The sequence below is a fragment of the Phyllobates terribilis genome, unplaced genomic scaffold, assembly GCF_046119375.1.
Source record: "Phyllobates terribilis strain yellow unplaced genomic scaffold, ASM4611937v1 Scaffold_14__1_contigs__length_39327217, whole genome shotgun sequence".
In the NCBI taxonomy this organism is placed as follows: domain Eukaryota; kingdom Metazoa; phylum Chordata; class Amphibia; order Anura; family Dendrobatidae; genus Phyllobates; species Phyllobates terribilis.
In genome coordinates this window covers 21577641-21601102 of record NW_027362774.1, presented here as the reverse complement: position 1 = coordinate 21601102, position 23462 = coordinate 21577641, and the positions used below count along the sequence as shown (strand labels likewise).

General features: G+C 46.5%; 1 protein-coding gene across 1 annotated transcript in view; it reads right to left on the bottom strand.

The window, feature by feature from the left end:
* Positions 1-3432: 3432 nt before the first annotated feature.
* The window catches only part of WDR88 (WD repeat domain 88), a 31704-nt gene continuing 11674 nt past the window's right edge, over positions 3433-23462 (bottom strand). Inside the window, exons 5-11 of the mRNA XM_073659939.1 lie at positions 7893-8031; positions 6259-6388; positions 5984-6168; positions 5358-5440; positions 4051-4119; positions 3779-3871; positions 3433-3618 (exon numbers count right to left, since the gene is read on the bottom strand). Coding sequence (XP_073516040.1) covers positions 3472-3618; positions 3779-3871; positions 4051-4119; positions 5358-5440; positions 5984-6168; positions 6259-6388; positions 7893-8031 — 846 coding nt within the window. The 3' untranslated portion in view covers positions 3433-3471. The remainder of the gene's footprint in view (positions 3619-3778; positions 3872-4050; positions 4120-5357; positions 5441-5983; positions 6169-6258; positions 6389-7892; positions 8032-23462) is intronic.

Genomic DNA, 23462 nt, shown 5'->3' with positions numbered 1-23462 from the left:
ACCACAATAAAGACATAAACACTCGGCAAATCTCCGGTCTCTTTCCTGAGAGCGGAGTGACATCGCCCCAACCTCTATTGGTTCTCCGCTGTCAGAGCAGATTTTCTGGGAACTGGGACCTGACGTTACAGGAGTTTTTACATCATTCACACTGGACCTCAGTCTCCTGTCCACACGAACTGCTAACTGCATAGCTTCCTGCAGAGTCTCATGTGCAGGGAATGCAATTAGCAAATCCTTAACCCTTTCATTCAGACCAGCAAGAAATAAACATCTCAGCGCAGAATCATTCCACTTAACTTCTGAAGCCCATCTCCTGAAGTGTGTGCAATAATTTTCAACATCATCTGACCCCTGATTCAAACGTCTAAGTTCTAATTCAGCAGATGAGATTCGATCAGGATCGTCATATAATAGCCCCATAGCAGAAAAAAATTCTTCAACAGACCTTAGACATGGATCATTAGGCTGGAGAGAAAAGGCCCACCCCTGTGGTTCTTTGCGCAAAAGTGACATGATAAACCCAATGAGCTGTGATTCATTCCCAGAGGACCTTGGTCTCAAACGAAAATATAACAAACAAGCATTTTTAAAGGAAAAAAAATCTTGCTGTTTACCACAAAAAACATCAGGCAGTCCTACCTTGGGTTCGACAAAATGCGCTCCAGAACAACTACTCACGTGTTGCTGGAGCTCGGCCACCTCCAGAGACAATCCCTGCAAGCGTTGAGCCAAATCCTGGACGGAAACCATACTGATCCCCGAATTTCTTTCGATTTAGTTTTTTTGGCTGGACTTACTGTCATGATCTGCAACATGAACTAAGGAAAGATAGGGGAAAGCTGTCCCTACAGTAAGACTAAGCTGAATCCCTACGATGTAGCGGGCTGTCTGTTCCTAGTGAACAGACCCGCCTTAGTCCTCGGCTAGTCTGAACGAAGACCTATAGAATTAAGGGAGGGTCCCTAAAGAACTAAGGACTGGGACAAAAATGGGACACCTCCTAAACAGAAGTTGTTGTAGAGGATTTCGGGGCCATCATACTGTGTGGGGAAATTATACTGTGTGTGGGAAGCTGTGGCAACATCAGACTGTGTGGGGAGTTGTGGGGGCTTCATACAGTGCGGGGGTGACTGGGAGCATTACACTGTGTGGTGGGAGCATCATACTGTGTGGGAGGCTGTAGGGACATCATACTATATGTGGGGAGTTGTGGTGACATCATACTGTGTGGGGGATTGTGGAGACATCATATCGTGTGTGTGGGGGAGTTTTGGGGACAACATACTGAGTGCGGGGGGTTGTGGGAATATCATACTGTGTTGGGATGACTGGGGGCATCATACTGTGTGGTGGGAGCTGTTGATCAAGGTATGAGGCCTGAATAACATTTTGATTCCCTGCTAGTGGTGAGAATACAAATTACCATAAGTGTTATCTTAACAATTATCAGCAGTAGCAGCACGTCACGGCAATAAAATTAATATTAATATGAGCAGAATTAATGTCAGCCTATTGGTTTGGCCGTTCACAACAGTCACAGTCTCTCTCTTGGCCCCTCGGGAAAGTTATTTTCCCTCCTCAACATCCACGCATGTACTCACATATACATACAGTAGGCTTATACATACAAGTGCTTCTCACAAAATTAGAATATCATCATAAAGTTAATTTATTTCAGTTCTTTAATACAGTGAAACTCCTATATTATATAGAGACATTACACACAGAGTGATCTATTACAAGTGTTTATTTCTGTTAATGTTGATGATTATGGATTACAGCCAATGAAAACACAAAAGTCATTAACTCAGTAAATTAGAATAATTAACAAAAACACCTACAAAGGCTTCCTACGAGTTTAAAAAGGTCCCTTAGTCTGTTTCAGTAGGCTCCACAATCATGGGGACTGATGACTTGACAGATGTCCAGAAGGCAGTCACTGACACACTCCACAAGGAGGATAAGCCACAAAAGGTCATTGCTAAAGAAGCTGGCAGTTCCCAGAGTGCTGTATCCAAGCATATTAATGGAAAGTTGAGTGGAAGGAAAAAGTGTGGTAGAAAAAGGTGAACAAGCAACCGGGATAACCGCAGCCTTGAAAGGATTGTTAAGAAAAGGCCATTCAAAAATTTGGGGGAGATTCACAAGGAGTGGACTGCTGCTGGAGTCATTGCTTCAAGAGCCACCAAACACAGACGTATCCAGGACATGGGCTACAAGTGTCACATTCCTTGTGTCGAGCCACTCATCACCAATAGACAACGCCAGAAGCGTCTTACCTGGGCCAAGGAGAAGAAGACCTGGACTGCGGCTCAGTGGTCCAAGGTGTTGTTTTCAGATGAAAGTAAATTTTGCATTTCATCTGGAAATCAAGGTCCCAGAGTCTGGAGGAAGAGTGGAGAGGCCACAATCCAAGCTGCTGGAGGTCTAGTGTGAAGTTTCCACAATCAGTGATGGTTTGGGGGCCATGTCATCTGCTGGTGGAGGTCCACTGTGTTTTATCAAGACCAAAGTCAGATCAGCCGTCTACCAGGACATTGTAGAGCACTTCATGCTTCCCTCTGCCGACAAGCTTTTTGGAGATGGAAATGTCATTCTCCAGCAGGACTTGGCCCCTGTCCACACGGCCAAAAGTACCAATACCTGGTTTACACACAACAGTATCACTGTGCTTGATTGGCAGCAAACTCGCCTGACCTTAACCCCATAGAGAATCTATTATAGAGAATCTATGGGGTATTGTCAAGAGGAAGATGAGAGACACCAGATCCAACAATGCAGACGAGCTGAAGGCGGCTATCAAAGCCACCTGGGCTTCCATAACCCCTCAGCAGGGCCACAGGCTGATCCCTCCATGCCACATTGCCGCATTGATGCAGTAATTGATGCAAAAGGAGCCCGACCAAGTATTGAGGGCATTTACTGAACAGACATTTTAGATTGTAAAAACATTTTTAAAGCTGTTGTTATGAAGTATTCTAATTTACTGAGATAATGACTTTTGTGTTGTCATTGGCTGTAAGCCATAATCATCACCATTAACAGAAATAAACACTAGAAATAGATCACTCTGTGGGTAATGACTCTATATAATATAGGAGTTTCACTTTTTGTATTGAAGAACTGAAATAAATTAACTTTTTGATGAAATTCTAATTTTGTGAGAAGCACCTGTATATACAGTAATACATGCACCCATACAATGCATTTACACACACAGATATTCAGAGAATCATACTCCTGCACATAGATACACACACATATATAGTACAGACATATACACACACAGTACATACATATACAGTACACATCCATACAGACATATACTCACTCATTACTTCATATAAAACAAGAATCCAATTACAAGACATAACACAGAGATCTCTTATTTTGTATTTTCGGCCTTTCACCTTTATTCCTGCTGTAATAACAGGCATATAATACACTATATTTAATATAGAGGTGAGATCACACGGCACAGGGGCTGGTGGGGGGCACGCTGGGCAGGGTGGGCATCCTGCTACATGGGGCAGAGAGGCGACAGAAGAAGCACTTGGTGATCACGTTAGCATTGTCCCAGTGCTTGATAGGAAACGGCTTCTCGCACTGTTCACACTGAAAAGAAGCACAAACATGAACAATTAGTAAACAAACAGAACTTTCGGCCTATAATACGACTGTCTCAGCCGCCACCGGACCCCCTCCATCACTTATACCACATGTACATGACGGGGCTGCGTCCTCTCTCTTGTTCTTCGACACGTTAAATTCTTACCCGCGTCAGCCGGGAGCCGATGGCTTTCTTGTTTTCGATGACAGCGGGGATTTCTTCGTAGTTTTCTACGTTCCACAGTCGCAGCGTAGAGTCCTGTGTGGATGAACAGTCGGTAATCACAGGCGCATTGTCCTTACAGGGGTCATCCATGGATCAGGCTCTGGAATCAGTCACGTGCGGTGACCCCAGTACCGTCCACATACACCCCACTATACTAAACCAGAAACCGCCGTAATGGCCGAAGGAGAAGCAGCAGCCGCTCCTGATTTTACCTTAGAAGAAGACAAGATCCACTTCTTGTTGGCACTCAGTGCGACATCCAGGACCCAATCAGTGTGACCCTAACGATGAGACAAAATTATCAATTAATTACATTATTTTTGCAACCAAAAGATGCATTTTTTTAGCAAGAAAATGTCCCAGGCCTCCTCCTCCTGCTACAGGGAATCACATGATGGAGGGATGGATGGAGGGATGAATGGAGGGAGAGAGGGAATGAGAGATAGATGGATGGATGGAGAGAGGGAAAGAGGGATATATGGAAGGATGGATGGAGAAAGAGATGATGGTGGGCTGGATGGATGGAGAAAGATATGGATGGTGGGCTGGATGAACGAAGAGAGGGAAGGAGATAGGGAGGGATGGAGAGATGGATGGAGGAAGGGAAGGAGGGATAGATGGAAGGATGGAGAGAGGGATTGATGGATAAATAGGGAAGGAGGGAGGGAAGGATGGATGGATGGATTAAGATATGGATGGAGGGATGGATGGAGAAAGGGATGGATGTGGGATGGAGGGGGGGAGAGAGAGGAGTCAGGGATGGAGGGATGGAAGGACGGAGGGAGGGATGGATGGTGGGAGGGATAGACAGATGGATGGAAGGATGAGAGAAAGAGAAAGAGGGAAGGAGAGAGAAAAAGAGGGAGGGACGGAGAGATGGAAGGAAGGACAGAGGGAAGGATGGAGAGATGGATGGAGGGAAGGAGAGAGAAAAAGAGGGAGGGACGGAGAGATGGAAGGAAGGACAGAGGGAAGGATGGAGAGATGGATGGAGGGAAGGATTGATGGAGGGAGAGAAAAAGGGATGGATGGTGGGATGGAAGGAGGGATGGATGGTGGGATGGAGGGAGAGATGGAGAAAGTGATGGATGAATGGATGGAAAAAAGGATGGAGGGAGGAAGGATGGATGAATGAATGGAAGGAGAGATGGATGGAGGGAGGGATAGATTCAGGGATGGAGAGATGGATGGAAGGAGGAAGGTAAGGATTGATGAAGGGAGGGAGGTAGAAAAAAAGAAAAAAAACAATACTAATCCAAATTTAGTGCAGGTGTAAACCTCCAGGTCCATGGACCAGTAAATACAGAAAAACAAATGAAGGGCAGCAGTACCATGCAATCAAGGCGAAAAAGTGACTTAGTGACCGATTTATTCCATGCCTGCAATTTTGCTGAGAAATGGATTAAGTCACTTTTTTTGCACCTGGCCTGTACAGGAGCGCTGCCTTCCTTTTGATTTTCTGCAGGTAGGTAGATAGATAACAGATAGATGCAGGTCACCAGAACTCAGGGGAACTTACCTTTAGCACAAGTTTCTTGCACTTGGACTGAACATCCCAGAGTACAATTGTTTTATCAAATCCTCCGGATAGAAGGATGGACGCTGAGGAGGCAGAAGAACATAATAGTCAGTGTCTCATAGAGAGTAGGGTTAGGATTTGCATCTCTTCCTGGCTATCCCTATAATCCAAACCCCCCCATTCCCATCTTCAAGACTCTTCTCGTGCTGCAGCATTTCTCTGGGATGCGCTACCCCAGAAAATCAGATTCACAATTTCGAACGTGCCCTAAAACCCACAATTTTATGCAGGCTTATCACAATACATAATAATCAAACTTTTCTCTATTTATCCCCTTTTGCATTATTCCTCACAGTCTGATCCATTCAAGCAACATATTTCCCCATATTTTTAAAATATATACAAACTGTGCTTTACTTCCCCTCTCCGGGTCCAGGGCTGAGTTTCCGCCGTTGCTCCTGATGTCTGTTATTGCCAGCAGGGCTGGCGTCCCACCGGTAGCACTGCAGCCAGTCAGTGAGCTCACTGATTGGCTGCAGAGTTGTCAACGTGACGTCAGCCCTGCAATTACAGACACTGGGTGTAGAGGAGGAGAATCAGGTCTTAGTTTCCCCAAAATAACTCACCGTCCTTTGAGAAGACGCAAGAGCTGACCGACCCAGTGTGAGCGTTATGGAGATGATCGGGTCCTCTATAGCGGAACTCTCCGGTGTTCACATCCCAGACTTTTAAGCCTTTATCCCAGGATGCTGAGCACAAGGAGCGGCCATTGGGACTGAAGCCACAGTCCGAAATCACATTGTCGTGAGCCCTGCAATAAAACGATACTAGAATAATGGTGCCGCTCTATGTAATTCTGCAGAAAGGAAAACACTTGTCCTCAGTCTTTGCTGTTCCTTACCGCTTCATTTGGATGGTCGTATGTTTTGCAGTGATGTCCCACAATTTCACAGATCTGTCAGATGATACGGAACAAATTCTCCGACTTTCCGGATCAAAACAGCATCTTGTAATGGTGGACGAGTGATGGTCTGAAAGAGGGAAGAATCGTTTGGCTTTATATATGAACACGTGGAGCGAGGGTGTGTGAGCTACATCCCACAACTGTGCCGGAGGAAACCTGCACGAACGGACACTATGTGCAAGTCTGTGCACCCACCTGTCGTGTGTCCCTGTGAGTCCGAAGGTGCACGCTGTCGTTTTTTTCCAATTGTGTAACCAAAAGATCCACATTTTAGCCAGAAAATCCCCGAGGTCTCCTCCTGCTTACAGGGAACCACATGATGGATGGAAGGATGGAGGGATGGATGGATTGAGGGATGGAGGATGGATAGAGAGGAAAGGATGGAGGAATGGATGGAGAAAGGGATGGATGGTGGAGTGGATGGAGAGAGGGAAGGAGGGAGGAATGGATGGAGAAAGGGGTGGGACGGAGGGATGGAAGGAGGGAGCGAGGGTGGGACGGAGGGAGGGAAGGAGGGAGGAATGGATGCAGAAAGGGGTGGGACGGAGGGAGGGAGGAATGGATGAAGAAAGGGATGCATTGTGTGGTGCATGGAGAGAGGGAAGGAGGGAGGGATGGAAGGAGGGAGGGTGAGTGAGAGGGAGGGATGGAAGGAGGGAGGGTGGGACGGAGGGATGGAAGGAGGGAGCGAGGGTGGGGCGGAGGGAGGGAGGAATGGATGCAGAAAGGGGTGGGACGGAGGGAGGGAGGAATGGATGAAGAAAGGGATGCATTGTGGGGTGCATGGAGAGAGGGAAGGAGGGAGGATGGAAGGAGGGAGGGTGAGTGAGAGGGAGGGATGGAAGGAGGGAGGGTGGGACGGAGGGATGGAAGGAGGGAGCGAGGGTTGGACGGAGGGATGGAAGGAGGGAGGGAGGGAGGAATGGATGAAGAAAGGGATGCATGGTGGGGTGAATGGAGAGGGAAGGAGGGCGGGATGGAAGGAGGGAGGGTGAGTGAGAGGGAGGGACGGAGGGATGGAAGGAGGGAGGGAAGGTGAGATAGAAGGAGGGACGGAGGGATGGAAGAACTACGTAGGGTCCAGGTGCCACTGACTACATAGGGTCCATATGCAGTCCGTTGTGGACTGGGACAGTAACACGGACTAAAACTACGATCACATGAAGTTATTTCCAACTTATTGATCAATGAGCGGTTGGACCGCTGAGCACTGAACTCCACTACTTCCAGCAGGCCCAGCAGAGGTTCACGTGCTCAACCTCTGCTTCGGGTAGAAGGGGCTCTGCAGAGCCTTATTGGGGTCCCAGTATTAAAACATCATTTATGCAGCTTTGTCTGTTAGTAAGTTATCCCCTATCCTATGAGAAACTCTCTTTAACCCTTTAGCAACTAATCAGATTGCTGCGGATAATTTCAGGTGCAAATCAGAGTTTGAAAGCAAAGATCTGATTGGTTGCATCGGACCCATCTCAACTGTGGGAGGAAGCAAAGAGTAGGGTTCTGCTATTCCTGGCAGTATTTCCAGGGATAACTTACTATCTTAGGAATAACCCTTTAAAGAGTAGGCTTACCTTTAATGTACATCACTTTGGAAGCCACCGTGCAATCAATGATACAGATGCCATTGTCCACATCCACGCTGCAGACTACGTGCTTTCCATCTCCTGAAATGTTGCATGATGTAACAAGGCCATCCAGGCTCACCGACCACTAATGACAGAATCGTATACTATGTATGAAACATCATACACAGTTTATATATATATATATATACTGCATATATATATATATATATATATATATATATATATATATATATATATACAGTGCCTACAAGTAGTATTCAACCCCCTGCAGATTTAGCTGGTTGACATATGCGGAATTAACTTGGCATTGTGACATTTGTACTGTAGATCAGCCTGGAAGTGGGAAATGCACTGCAGCAAATTTTGTTTTTGTTTTTTTTTTTTGTTTTTTTTTTAAATGGAAAAAGTTAATTCAGAGTGTCATTTATTATTCAACCCCTCAAACCACAAGAATTCTGTTTGGTCCCCCTAAAGTATTAAGAAGTAGTTCAGGCACCAAGAATAATGAGCTTCACATGTGTGGATTAAAGATCTCTTTTGCCAGCCTTTTCTGACTATTTAAGATCCTCCCCAAACTTGTGAACAGCACTCAGACATGGTCAACATGGGAAAGACAAAGGAGCATTCCAAGGCCATCAGAGACAAGATCGTGGAGGGTCACAAGGCTGGCAAGGGGTACAAAACCCTTTCCAAGGAGTTGGGCCTACCTGTCTCCACTGTTGGGAGCATCATCCGTAAGTGGAAGGCTTATGGAACTACTGTTAGCCTTCCACGGCCAGGACAGCCTTTGAAAGTGTCCTCCCGTGCCGAGGCCAGGCTTGTCCGAAGAGTCAAGGCTAACCCAAGGATAACAAGGAAGGAGCTCCGGGAAGATCTCATGGCAGTGGGGACATTGGTTTCAGTCAATACCATAAGTAACGTACTCCACTGCAATGGTCTCCGTTCCAGACGAGCCCGTAAGGTACCTTTACTTTCAAAGCGTCATGTCAAGGCTCGTCTACAGTTTGCTCATGATCACTTGGAGGACTCTGAGACAGACTGGTTCAAGGTTCTATGGTCTGATGAGACCAAGATCGAGATCTTTGGTGCCAACTACACACGTGACGCTTGGAGACTGGATGGCACTGCATACGACCCCAAGAATACCATCCCTACAGTCAAGCATGGTGGTGGCAGCATCATGCTGTGGGGCTGTTTCTCTGCCAAGGGGCCTGGCCATCTGGTCCGCATCCATGGGAAGATGGATAGCACGGCCTACCTGGAGATTTTGGCCAAGAACCTCCGCTCCTCCATCAAGGATCTGAAGATGGGTCGTAATTTCATCTTCCAACAAGACAACGACCCAAAGCACACAGCCAAGAAAACCAAGGCCTGGTTCAATAGGGAAAAAGTCAAGGTGTTGGAGTGGCCTAGTCAGTCTCCTGACCTTAACCCAATTGAAAACTTGTGGAAGGAGCTCAAGAATAAAGTCCACATGAGACACCCAAAGAACCTAGATAACTTGGAGAAGATCTGCATGGAGGAGTGGGCCAAGATAACTCCACAGACCTGTGCCGGCCTGATCAGGTCTTATAAAAGACAATTATTAGCTGTAATTGCAAACAAGGGTTATTCCACAAAATATTAAACATAGGGGTTGAATAATAATTGACCCACACTTTTATGTTTAAAATTTAATAAAATTCAACTGAGCAACATAACTTTTTGGTTTGTAAGATTTATGCTTCTGTTCATAAAACCTACTCTCGTTTGCAGTTTGAAGGCTCTAACTTATTTGCATCTTATCAAACCAGCTAAATCTGCAGGGGGTTGAATACTACTTGTAGGCACTGTATATATATAGAAAGAGAAGTCTGACAGATTTGAGCAATATACATGTGGTGCATTCATTATATATATTGTATTCCATCCTAAACATCGCCCACCTAGGACCTCAAATACAGAGGGATCATCTTGAGACCATACAAAAAGGGGGGGGAGAGAGCGAGGACCCCAAAAAACGATGATCCATCAAAATTGTATATAAAAGTATAAATTTTATTAGAACATTGCAATTTGGGGTGAAAATGCATACATTGAGTCACACTGTGTATTAAAATGGCGCGCACAGTGGAGACAAAAAGTTCCTAAAAAGGTACAGTTACCATAGTATATATAATAATATCAGATATCAGTGACATGGTAACTACCCACACTTATATATCCCGCTCATTAGAACTATATAGGACATGTGGCTGTACAATGACCAATCTATCAGAAGGTAGGTATAGCCATGTAAATCAAAGTTACCTTGAGTAGCTGCCACGTGCGCACCAACCCCGACGCGCGTTTCGGCAACAAGCCTTTGTCAAGGGGTATATAGGTAGAGTGTATACGTGCAGTGTTAAAAAGGTATCGTCGACCAATGAGATGGTGCCGACAATAGCACACCCCACGCCCTCCACATGTGTATATTTGCGGCTGCAGACTCCCAGAGATGCCTTGCGCCAACCGGAAGTGATGTAATCGGTCACCGTAGTAACCAGACATGCATAGTGGTGGCGCCGCCCATATACCCAGGGATGCAATGCGCAGACCGGAAATGACGCACCCGTTCCGACGGTAACCAGGACGCCCAACAGCGGCGACATCACTGGAGTGACCAGTTGGAGATGTCGCAAGCAGGAGAGCGTACCGGGACCATGGGACACGTGCGTACAGGTAGGCAAAGCATTGTATAGGGGAGGGAAAAAGATTATCCTATTAGAGTAACATTTTAACGCCAGCAATCGTGCATATGAATATATATATGGGAGCAACAGTCGCTGCGTATGCAGTCATGGGCGATAACAAATCCTAATGCATCCTATCAGAGTATACAACTACATAATATATAATCATATAGGGAATTTCCCATATGGTAACAACTCCATATAACCGTGAAAACATGTTAAGTATATCCAAACGTCGAAAAGGAGGAACACTATTTAAGGATGAATATAACATATTATTCCCATATCACATATACATGATGTACATAGTAACAATAGTGCATAAGCACGGATGACATATAGCTGATTGTAGATGTAGGCGATCTTGTTAGCATAACATCAGAGGGAGGCAGCAACTGAATTCATGCTTGTATGGCCGGGGTATAATATAGACGCGTAGTGAATAAGCCAAACGAGGCAAATGGGCGACGTACCTGATGTAAAAATAAATGGTTAAAATAAATAAAAACAGCAACAGAGAGAATCAATAATATGCATATCGAAGGGGGAAGGGAGAGGAAAGGGGGAGGGGGAGGGAAAGGGGGGGGGTAGAAATGGTGGCGGTCACAAAAATGGGACGAAACTCAGACTTTCATTGTGACCATTTGGTTGGATAGTATTGAGGGTCCAAATCCACCTGGCCTCCAATTGGGCCAGGCGTTTTGAGATTTGGCCCCCACGGATCCCCATGTCAATGCAATCAATGCCTTTTACTCTCAGTAGGTTACTGTTACACTGGTGGCATTGTTCGAAATGACGTGGGATGGTTTTAAAGTGGACAAATCTGTCTGCTCCAATGCTGAGTAGATACCCAGTACATGTTCTCTAATCCTTATTTTGAGATGGCGCGTAGTAAGGCCCACATATATGAGCCCACAAGGGCATGTGACATAATATATAACATTTTTGGTTAGGCAATTGATGCGTTTTTTGAGTTTATATTTTTTTTGGCCGCTCGCATCACAAAAATCCTCAGCCTTATCAACATTAGTGCATGATGCTCTACAATGCCCACATGGTGTACAACCAAGTTTGATAGTCACAGCATCCAAAAACGTGGGGTTGGGCTCTCCTACATAATGACTCCTAATGAGGTGATCGTGAAGGTTCTTGGATCTACGAAACGTAATTGAAGGTGTCGATGAAATAAATTTCGATAGTATCGGATCACATCTCAAAACCGGCCATGCCTTACTTAGTGCCTTTTTCATTGCAGGAATCTGTGTGCGAAATTTAGTGATAAATCTGACCATATCGTTATGTGAAGTATCACGAACCTTGTATAATAGGTCGTGCCTTGATGAGAATTTATCCCTGTGATAAGCTCTTTTGATGGCCCTCCTACTGTATCCACGTTCAAGGAATCGGGATGTCAATTCTCTGGCCTGTGTTTCAAAGTCGTGTTCAGTCGAGTAGATCCTGCGGAGTCGCAGGAACTGTCCGACTGGGACCGACTGTACCATGTGTTGAGGATGGGAGGAGGAAGCATGTAGGAGCATGTTGGTAGAAGTAGGTTTCCTATTAGTGTTGAGCGAACATGCTCGACACTGCTCGGTACTCGCCCGAGCATCACGCTACTCGGGATGTTCGGCGAGCACCGAGCATTTCCGGGTTACTCGGGCGGGAGCTCGGGTCTCCGCCCTGCATGTTTGGCGCTCTTTACAGAGCCAATGAACATGCAGGGATTGCCAGCCAGTCACTGTAATGCCGCAGCCATGTTGTTTGTGGGCATTACAGTGATTGGCTGGCCGCACAGCGTCACCTCGAGTATTTAAAACCGGGCGCCGCCATCTTGGACACAGTCGCTCCGGATCAGACAGTGTAGGGACAGCGCTGTTGATTTAGGGAGAGATATATCCTGCAAAATAGTTAGTGTAGGGTCTGTAAAGGCTGCCAGATCAAACAAACAGTCCTTCTCAGGACTAATATCCATCCCAGGTATATCAGGCAGGCAGGCAGGCAGGCTGTATAGGAGACGCAGTGGTTATACCATCAAACGCTGCATTACAGTCCTGTGTGCTCCACCTGTTGCTGAAATTGCTGGACTTAGCTCCAGGTCCCGGGGGCCAGGAAAAATCCTTTTTTTTTATCTAAATCCTCTTTTTTTTTTCCTCCTTCACAATGTACAAATACCCATCTTATTAACCTTTTGGTGCCCCCCCCCCAAAAAAAAGAAAGTGTGCCTCTGATTTTTCAGACACAAATATATCTGTTGAAAATAGTCTGGTGTAGGCCAGAGAAATAGAAGTGTGGTTTTGCAGTTCTATGGGCCATTTGTATCTAAAAAAAACAGTTTGAGTGTGTCGCTCACTGTTCAGCCGCAAATATATATATATTTTAAAAAGCCTGGTATACACCAGTAAATTATTACTGTGGTTTTGATGTTCCATGGTAAAACATCTCTATTATCCTGTTTTTGGCATTTTTTGCTGTATAAAAATAATAATAGTGTCTCCCAGATTTTTCAGACACAAATATATCTGTTGAAAATAGTCTGGTGTAGGCCAGAGAGACAGAAGTGTGCTTTTGCTGTTCCACGGAAAAAATCTCTATTATCCTGCTTTTTGCATTTTTTGCTGTAAAAAAAAAAAAAAAAATAGCGTCTCCCTGATTTTTCAGACACAAATATATCTGTTGAAAATAGTCTGGTGTAGGCCAGAGAGACAGAAGTGTGCTTTTGCTGTTCCACGGTAAAAAATCTCTATTATCCTGCTTTTTGCATTTTTTGCTGTAAAAAAATAGTGTCTCCCTGATTTTTCAGACACAAATATATCTGTTGAAAATAGTCTGGTGTAGGCCCGAGAAATACAAGTGTGGTTTTGCAGTTCCACGGTACAAACCTCTATATTATCCACTTTTGGGCCATTTGTATCTAAAAAAAACAGTTTGAGTGTGTCGCTCACTGTTCAGCCGCAAATATATATATATTTTAAAAAGCCTGGTATACACAAGTAAATTATTACTGTGGTTTTGATGTTCCACGGTAAAACATCTCTATTATCCTGTTTTTGGCATTTTTTGCTGTATAAAATAATAATAGTGTCTCCCTGATTTTTCAGACACAAATATATCTGTTGAAAATAGTCTGGTGTAGGCCAGAGAGACAGAAGTGTGCTTTTGCTGTTCCGCGGTAAAAAATCTCTATTATCCTGCTTTTTGCATTTTTTGCTGTAAAAAAAAAAAAAATAGTGTCTCCCTGATTTTTCAGACACAAATATATCTGTTGAAAATAGTCTGGTGTAGGCCCGAGAAATACAAGTGTGGTTTTGCAGTTCCACGGTACAAACCTCTGCATTATCCACTTTTGGGCCATTTGTATCTAAAAAAAACAGTTTGAGTGTGTCGCTCACTGTTCAGCCGCAAATATATATATATTTTAAAAAGCCTGGTATACACCAGTAAATTATTACTGTGGTTTTGATGTTCCACGGTAAAACATCTCTATTATCCTGTTTTTGGCATTTTTTGCTGTATAAAAATAATAATAGTGTCTCCCTGATTTTTCAGACACAAATATATCTGTTGAAAATAGTCTGGTGTAGGCCAGAGAGACAGAAGTGTGCTTTTGCTGTTCCATGGTAAAAAATCTCTATTATCCTGCTTTTTGCATTTTTTGCTGTAAAAAAAAAAAAAATAGTGTCTCCCTGATTTTTCAGACACAAATATATCTGTTGAAAATAGTCTGGTGTAGGCCCGAGAAATACAAGTGTGGTTTTGCAGTTCCACGGTACAAACCTCTGTATTATCCACTTTTGGGCCATTTGTATCTAAAAAAAACAGTTTGAGTGTGTCGCTCACTGTTCAGCCGCAAATATATATATATTTTAAAAAGCCTGGTATACACCAGTAAATTATAACTGTGGTTTTGCCGTTCCACAGTAAAAAATCTCTATTATCCTGCTTTTGGCATTTTTTGCCGTAAAAAATAAATAGTGTCTCCTGATTGTTCAGACACAAATATATCTGTTGAAAATAGTCTGGTGTAGGCCCGAGAAATACAAGTGTGGTTTTGCAGTTCCACGGAACAAACCTCTGTATTATCAACTTTTGGGCCATTTGTATCTAAAAAAAACAGTTTGAGTGTGTCGCTCACTGTTCAGCCGCAAATATATATATATTCAAAAAAGTCTGGTATACACCAGTAAATTATAACTGTGGTTTTGCTGTTCCACAGTAAAACATCTCTATTATCCTGCTTTTGGCATTTTTTGCCGTAAAAAATAAATAGTGTCTCCTGATTGTTCAGACACAAATATATCTGTTGAAAATAGTCTGGTGTAGGCCCGAGAAATACAAGTGTGGCTTTGCAGTTTCACGGTTCAAACCTCTGTATTATCCACTTTTGGGCCATTTGTATCTAAAAAAAACAGTTTGAGTGTGTCACTCACTGTTCAGCTGCAAATATCTCTATTTAAAAAAGTGTGGTATACCCCAGTAAACAATAACTGTGGTTTTGCCATCCCACGGTAAAAAATCTCTATTATTCAGGTTTTGGTAGTTTTTTCCGTAAAGAAAAACAGTAGTGTCTCCTGACTGTTGTGACACAAAAATATATCTGTTGAAAATAGTCTTGTGTAGGCTCGACATCCCAGTGTGGTTTCGCAGTTCCACGGGTCAAATCGCTGTATTATCCAGTTTTGGGCCTTTGGTATCTAAAAAAAAAGCAGTTTGAGTGTGTCGCTCACTGTTCAGCCGCAAATATCTCTATTTAAAAAAGTGTGGTATACCCCAGTAAACAATAACTGTGGTTTTGCCATCCCACGGTAAAAAATCTCTATTATTCAGGTTTTGGTAGTTTTTTCCGTAAAGAAAAACAGTAGCGTCTCCTGACTGTTGTGACACAAAAATATATCTGTTGAAAATAGTCTTGTGTAGACCCGACTTCCCAGTGTGGTTTCGCAGTTCCACGGGTCAAATCGCTGTACTATCCAGTTTTGGGCCCTTGGTATCTAAAAAAAAAGCAGTTTGAGTGTGTCGCTCACTGTTCAGCCGCAAATATCTCTATTTAAAAAAGTGTGGTATACCCCAGTAAACAATAACTGTGGTTTTCCTCTTCCACGGTTCTAATCTACTCTTTAATTACCCTTTTTCAATTGATAGTGCAAGTGTAAGCTATTTTACTTCATTTACAATGGGCAAGGCTCGTGGCAAGGGACGTGGAAGTGGACGTTCTGGTGATGGTTCGTGCAGAGGACGGGGCCGTGGCCAAGGTGAAAATGTGCCACAACCAACAGCCACATCTTCTCGCTCCCACTTCTTGACCGAATTACTAGGGAAGCACAGAACAACACCAGTATTGAGAACAGATCAGTGTGAACAGGCTATTAATTGGATAGCAGACAATACTTCCAGTTACCTGGGCACCACCACCTCCGGTCTGTCTTCCACACGGTCAACTCTTAGTAGCCGTGAGTCTCGACCGCATACTCCTCCTCACCCTGATGCTCCTTCCTCCCACCATGCCGAGTGTCGTCAGACAGCAAGTGATCCCACACTTGGACACTCTGAAGAGCTATTCACTGGTCCATTTCCATATTTGGGCCCCTCGCCTGATACGCTTGAAGTGGTGGAAGAGGAGATCCCATGTTGGGATGCCCAAATATTTGAACAGCCACGGCCACAGGAAGTCGACGTTGGCAATCTGTCCCAAGAGGTGGACGATGACGAGACACAATTGCCAGGAAGTGAGGAGGAGGATCGTGGTGCGCAAGTGGAAGAGGAGGAGGTGGTGGATGATCTAGTAACTGACCCAACGTGGAAGGAGGACATGCAGAGTGAGGCCAGCAGCACACAGGGGGAGGGAGGCAGAGTACCCCAACAGGCAGGAAGAAGCAGTGTGGTGGCCGCAGACAGAAGGCAGGCAACCGTTCCCGTAACACCAACACGAGGGACGTTGCCAGTACAAGCGGTAGGTCTTCCAGAGTCTGGAATTTTTTTAAAGACTCTGCTGATAACCCCAAAAAGGCCATATGTTCCAACTGCCATGCCAGCATCAGCAGGGTTGCCAAAACTACCAGCCTGACCACCACCAGCATGATCAGGCACATGGCAGCAAAGCACCTGACTTTGTGGGGCGAAACCCAGGGTCCACGACCAGTGTCAGCGGGTGTCACCACTGCTTCTTCCACTGTTGTGCGTGCAATAGAACCCCCTGTTGTGTGTGCAAGGCAATCCCCTGTCCATACTGCATGTAAAGATGCCCCCTCCTCTCAGTCTTCACTTGTTATGGCAGTTTCTCAAGAAACAGCATCAACGTCCACGTCCCACCGCAGCGTTCAATTGTCCATATCCCAGACCTTTGAACGAAAGCGGAAATTCGCAGCTAACGCCCCACAGGCCACAGTCCTAAATTTGCACATTTCACGACTGCTTGCATTGGAAATACTGCCTTTTAGGCTGGTGGAGACGGAATCCTTCCGCAATCTTATGGCGGTGGCCGTCCCTCGGTACTCGGTCCCCAGCCGACACTATTTTGCCCGGTGTGCCATCCCCGGCCTACACAAGCATGTGTCCCAAAGCATCTGCCGTGCCCTCAACAACGCAGTTACTGGGAGAGTCCACCTGACAACGGACACGTGGACAAGTGCTTGTGGCCAGGGACAGTACATCTCTCTGACGGCACACTGGGTAAACATAGTGGAAGCCGGGACCCAGTCGGACCACATCCTCCTCACACCGAGGATTGCGGGCCCTATGTCAGTCAGAGTTGCCCCCACAGTGTACAGCTCCTGCGCATCCTCCTCCTCCTCCTCATGTTCAGCCTCCATCTCAGATATCACCACATCAGTTACAAGCTGGAAGCATTGCAGTACTGCCTCCACCAAGCGGCAACAGGCTGTGCTGAAACTCATAAGCTTAGGTGATAAACCTCACACTGCTTGTGAGTTGTGGACAGCTGTGAAAGAGCAGGCAGATCTGTGGCTGAGAAAGCTGAACCTACATCCCGGCATGGTCGTGTGTGACAATGGCCGTAACCTGGTGGCGGCTCTGAGGCGAGGTGAGATCACACACGTACCATGCCTGGCTCATGTGCTTAACCTCGTGGTTCAGCGGTTTCTTAAATCGTACCCCGAGTTGCCAGATCTGCTCGTGAAAGTACGCCGCCTGTCAGCTCATTTTCGCAAGTCGGCTACAGCTTCCGCCGCCCTTGCTGTGTTGCAGCAGCGTTTGCAGCTTCCGGCACACCGACTGGTGTGTGATGTCCCCACACATTGGAACTCTACCCTCCACATGTTGCAAAGGATTTGTGAGCAGAAGAGAGCAGTTGTGGAGTACCAGCTGCAACAAGGCCTTCGATATTCAGGTCAGACTCCACACATAAGACCTCAGGAGTGGACCTGGATGTCTGACATATGTACCATCCTGACAAACTTTGAGGAGGCCACCAAGATGGTGAGTGGCGATGACGCCATCATTAGTGTCAGCATCCCACTTGTCTGTCTTTTGCAACGCTCTCTGCAGAGAATTAAAGAGGAGGCATTGCAGCCAGAGTATGATGAGATGGATCAAGAAGCCGTAGCGGGCGATTACACACAGCCCAGCCTCATCTCATCCCAACGTGCATTGGGGGACAATGAGGGAGAGGAGGAGGAGGAGGAAGAACAGGAGCTGCTATCATGCGTTGTAGACGGTAGTACCTGTACAAGTGTCATACCGTCGGTTCAGCGTGGGTGGCCTGAGGACAGGGGGGAGGAGGAAGAGGAGGAGGAGAGCATGGTCAGTCGTCATCTCGGTGAGGACACGGAAATCTTGCCCGTTACCAGTCTGGCATGCATGGCTGACTTTATGTTACGCTGCCTTAACCGTGACCCTCGCATTGTCAAAATGTTGGGTGACAGTCATTACTGGTTGGTGACACTTGTAGACCCCCGCTACAAGGAGAACTTTCACTCTCTTATTCCTGAGGTGGAGAGGTCTACAAAAATGGGGCAATACCAGAAGGCCCTTGCTGCAGAACTCTTAAAAAAATTCCCATCTGAACACGCTAGCGGCAGAGTTCACAGTTCGTTGCCCAACCAAGGCGTACAGGCGAGAGAGATGCAACTCCAATCCAGCAGAGGCAGGGGAACACTGTCAACGTTCTGGGACAGTTTTCTGACACCCGCCCAGCTTACAGGCCCTGAGGCGCGGGGTACTCTCACAAGGAGTGGAAAGTTTCAAAAGATGGTGATGGAGTACCTTGCCGATCGTACCAGCATCCTCCGTGATTCCTCTGTGCCTTTTAATTATTGGGTATCCAAGCTGGACACTTGGAATGAACTCGCTCTGTACGCCTTGGAGGTCCTGGCCTGCCCTGCCGCTAGCGTGTTATCGGAGCGTGTTTTTAGTGCCGCTGGGGGAATTATAACTGATAAGCGCACTCGCCTGTCAACTGACCATGCTGACAAGCTGACCCTTATCAAAATTAACAAGGGCTGGATTGGGCCAGACTTCTCATCACCACCAAATGACAGCAGAGTAACATAAAGTCAAATCCACTGTGTTATTTCGGGAGGTGTATTCACATGCACCGCTTCATACCCACACATGGGTATACGCTTCCTCGTTTCGGCTGTTTAATCTTCTTCTCCTTATCCTCAGCCTCCACCACCACTATACCACCAAGGTGCCAGCATTGCAAGTTCCTCCGTCCTAATCTTTGGCAGCTTTTGCTTGGAAAGCATAAGCAAATACCATGGGACACCCACTCCCCAATAATGGGACTTATGTTTGTAATATGCTGTACTGCATGACTCTTGTAAGGGGCATTGCAAGTTGCTTCGTCCTAATTTTTGGCAGCTTTTGCTTGCAAGGCATAAGCAAATACTATGGGAGACCCACTCCCCAATAATGGGACTTATGTTTGTAATATGCTGTACTGCATGGCTCTTGTAAGGGGCATTGCAAGTTGCTCCGTCCTAATTTTTAGCAGCTTTTGCTTGCAAGGCATGAGCAAATACTATGGGACACCCACTCCCCAATAATGGGACTTATGTTTGTAATATGCTGTACTGCATGGCTCTTGTAAGGGGCATTGCAAGTTGCTCCGTCCTAATTTTTGGCAGCTTTTGCTGGGAAAGCATAAGCAAATACTATGGGAGACCCACTCCCCAATAATGGGACTTATGTTTGTAATATGCTGTACTGCATGGCTCTTGTAAGGGGCATTGCAAGTTGCTCCGTCCTAATTTTTGGCAGCTTTTGCTGGGAAAGCATAAGCAAATACTATGGGAGACCCACTCCCCAATAATGGGACTTATGTTTTTAATATGCTGTACTGCATGACTCTTGTAAGGGGCATTGCAAGTTGCTCCGTCCTAATTTTTGGCAGCTTTTGCTTGGAAGGCATAAGCAAATACTATGGGACACCCACTCCCCAATAATGGGACTTATGTTTGTAATATGCTGTACTGCATGGCTCTTGTAAGGGTCATTGCAAGTTGCTCCGTCCTAATTTTTGGCAGCTTTTGCTGGGAAAGCATAAGCAAATACTATGGGAGACCCACTCCCCAATAATGGGACTTATGTTTGTAATATGCTGTACTGCATGGCTCTTGTAAGGGGCATTGCAAGTTGCTCCGTCCTAATTTTTGGCAGCTTTTGCTTGCAAGGCATAAGCAAATACTATGGGACACCCACTCCCCAATAATGGGACTTATGTTTGTAATATGCTGTACTGCATGTGAAGCGCCCCCTGGGCCGTGTGTACACGTGTGTGGGATACCCGGTGCCGGGTCTCTGGGGTCTGTAGTCTCCGTGGCGGTGACCCGGTCCCGTGGCTCAGGCTGGTCAAACCAATGGCAGTCTTTCTTAGGTTTTGAGGTTAATTGTCCGACTGCGCCACCCGTGGATTGCGGTCAGGGAGTACCACCGCTGCGAGGCAGACCGCTGAGGCTGGTGTTGTGTGCGCAGCATAGAATGGGATAACTCCCCTCGGGAGGAGTATAGCCTCAGGGCAGTGAGTGTGGATGATGGGGGTGATGGTGCACGAGCGCAGCAGGAACGACTCAGAGTCTTTGCAGTGCAGTTCAGGGTCTTTACTGATGATTATAAGGTAGACCCTCCCGGGAGTACTGGCTAGCATAAGAGGCCTGGTCAGTCTGTGAGCAAGCAGGAGTTCCCCTGGCCAGGTGGAGTTGTAGGCCTCCCCGTCTGTCTGCACTCTTCCTGGCTACCTTGCTGTAAGCGGGTAGAAGTAGCCCACGTCCCTGAGTGTACCGTGTAGTGCTCACCCGTATGGCTGGTGACTTGGGGCCTTCTGTTAGCCTCCGCTCCACGACGGCGGTGCTGGTCCCTTGCTTGTGACTGAGCCTCCGGGCTTCTATGGCCAGAGGACCTGAAATCCCCTGCCGGCTGGTTTCTGCTGCTGGATATATAAGTCCTCACAGCTTCGGACTCCTGTGTCCAGTTCCTATTGTCTTCTGCCAGGGCGAGCTCTGCTCAGCTTCCAGCCCCTGGTCTTTAGCTCCTAGCTCCTACAGAGCTCCTTGCTGTTACTTTCCCTTGCTCTCACTCTGACTCTGACTGTTCTCTGACTCACTCAACCCCGCCCCAGATCCAGTTTATAAGGACAGAATTCTCCCCTCCCAGGACTGGGGCAGGAGGATGTTGCATGTTTAAGGGATCCTGACCAGGAAACCTCCCACTTGCTCTCCGACGTAATATCTCTATTACTGTGGTGACCAGACCCCTGGGGTGCCACACATGGCTCTTGTAAGGGGCATTGCAGTTCCTCATAATTTTTGGAAAGCCTTCCATTCACTGCTTAGGCCAACAGTGCACAGGAGACCCAGTTGCTCTAAATCGAAAAAAAGGTTTAGTTAACGCCCTCTGACCTCCATGTCATTTCCAAGGGGCATAGGAGTGGCTCGAAATTTTTGGTAGGCATTGCACTTACAGTATGCCCTATAACTGTGTAGCCGAACCGATCCTTTTGTTACAGAAACATATCCTACAAGACATATCTGGTTGACTGGCCTGATATTGATTTGAATGGTCCCTGTTCCTCCTGCTCTTTCTCCTTTGCCACCACCTCATCCATCATTTATCACCTGAAGCTTTGTTTTAACGGGAGTCATAGAACTGGGATAGTAGCAGGAAAACATCCAGCAATCCTCGGAGGAGGTAGGATATGCGCCAAAACGCGGACCACCTCAGGCCTAGCCGCTACTACATACATGCGCTTGCATTCCAAGAAAACAAAGCAGATGCTAACTTCTATCATCATCATCATGCTCCTCACCTAGGCACTCTCAACTCCCCTGATGGAGAAGCCAGGGCCCACCGGAGGAGTCTGGTTCTCTGGTGGGCTCGTCCAATGCTGCCCTAAAGCAGGCCAGGCTAAGAAAAGTGTGGGGGAAGGTGACAGGAGAAATCAGGGCGGCTGGGGACCGAGTATGGACACCTGGCTGCCACCTGGCGGCTGGGGACCGAGCGTGGACACCCGGCCGCCGGGCGGCTGGGGACAGAGTATGGATACCTCGCTGCCGAAGCGGCCATGAGGTAGTGGCCAGCTTCGGCCTCCTCCAAACTAAAAGGCCCCATTTCAAGTGAAAGCTAGCAGTATGGTATTGCAGCCTGCGGGTGGGTGGGTGGAGGTACAATTGAACACTGCCCTGGGACAAGGACTTGCACGGGGATAGTTGCAAGTCTGCATCTTCTGATGCGGCAAGGATCACTTCTGATGGGCACACTTTTAGACAGTGACCTGGGGGTCAGAGATGCTTCCAGGGGTCTTCCCTGTGCTGATCCCTTGTCTTTTCAGCACTGTATGCATGTGTCACACAGCAAATGGCCAGATAAGGTTGTAAAATGTTAAAATGACATTTCCCGGTGAAATCATTTGTCACGGTTGAAAGCAATACAAAAGTGCAAAAATGCATGAAAAATGCTACTTGTGAACATAGCCCAAGGTGTGGAGGAGTATTTTTGTTTTTGGTTATTTATTTTACCTTATACACAAGTTTTTACCCTGGAAAGGAAATTCCTTAACATATTTCACAGGAAAACCGTTTCAGTTTCGTTTTTGAACGTTTTATTGTGAGCCCGCAAAAGTGGCTTAATACCTCTGACCACGTTGTTGACAGCAGTGACCTGGGGGTCAGAAATGCTTCCAGGGGCGATCCCCATGCTGCCCCCATGTCTTTTGAGCACTGTCACTATCGTTTTGGGCACTTTTTAGGCTTTCTACAGACTGCCGGGGGTGCTGCCGCAAAAATGCTCGGGTCTCTCATAGACTAACATTGGGCTCGTTGCTCGGGTCGAGCACCCGAGTATCATGGTAAGCTTGGCCCGAGCTTCGAGCACCCGAGCATTTTAGTGATCGCTCAACACTATCAGTCGTCATCTTGGTGAGGACACGGAAGTCTTGCCCGTTACCAGTCTGGCACCCATGGCTGACTTTATGTTACGCTGCCTTAACCGTGACCCTCGCATTGTCAAAATGTTGGGTGACAGTCATTACTGGTTGATGACACTTTTAGACCCCCTCTACAAGGAGAACTTTCACTCTCTTATTCCTGAGTTGGAGAGGTCTACAAAAATGGGGCAGTACCAGAAGGCCCTTGCTGCAGAACTATTAAAAAAATTCCCATCTGAACACGGTAGCGGCAGAGGTCACAGTTCGCTGCCCAACTAAGGCATACAGGCGAGAGAGACGCAACTCCAATCCAGCAGAGGCAGGGGAACACTGTCAATGTTCTAGGACAGTTTTCTGAGACCTGCCCAGCTTACAGGCCCTGAGGCGCAGGGTACTCTCACAAGGAGTGGAAAGTTTCAAAAGATGGTGAGGGAGTACCAGCGTCCTCCGTGATTCCTCTGTGCCTTT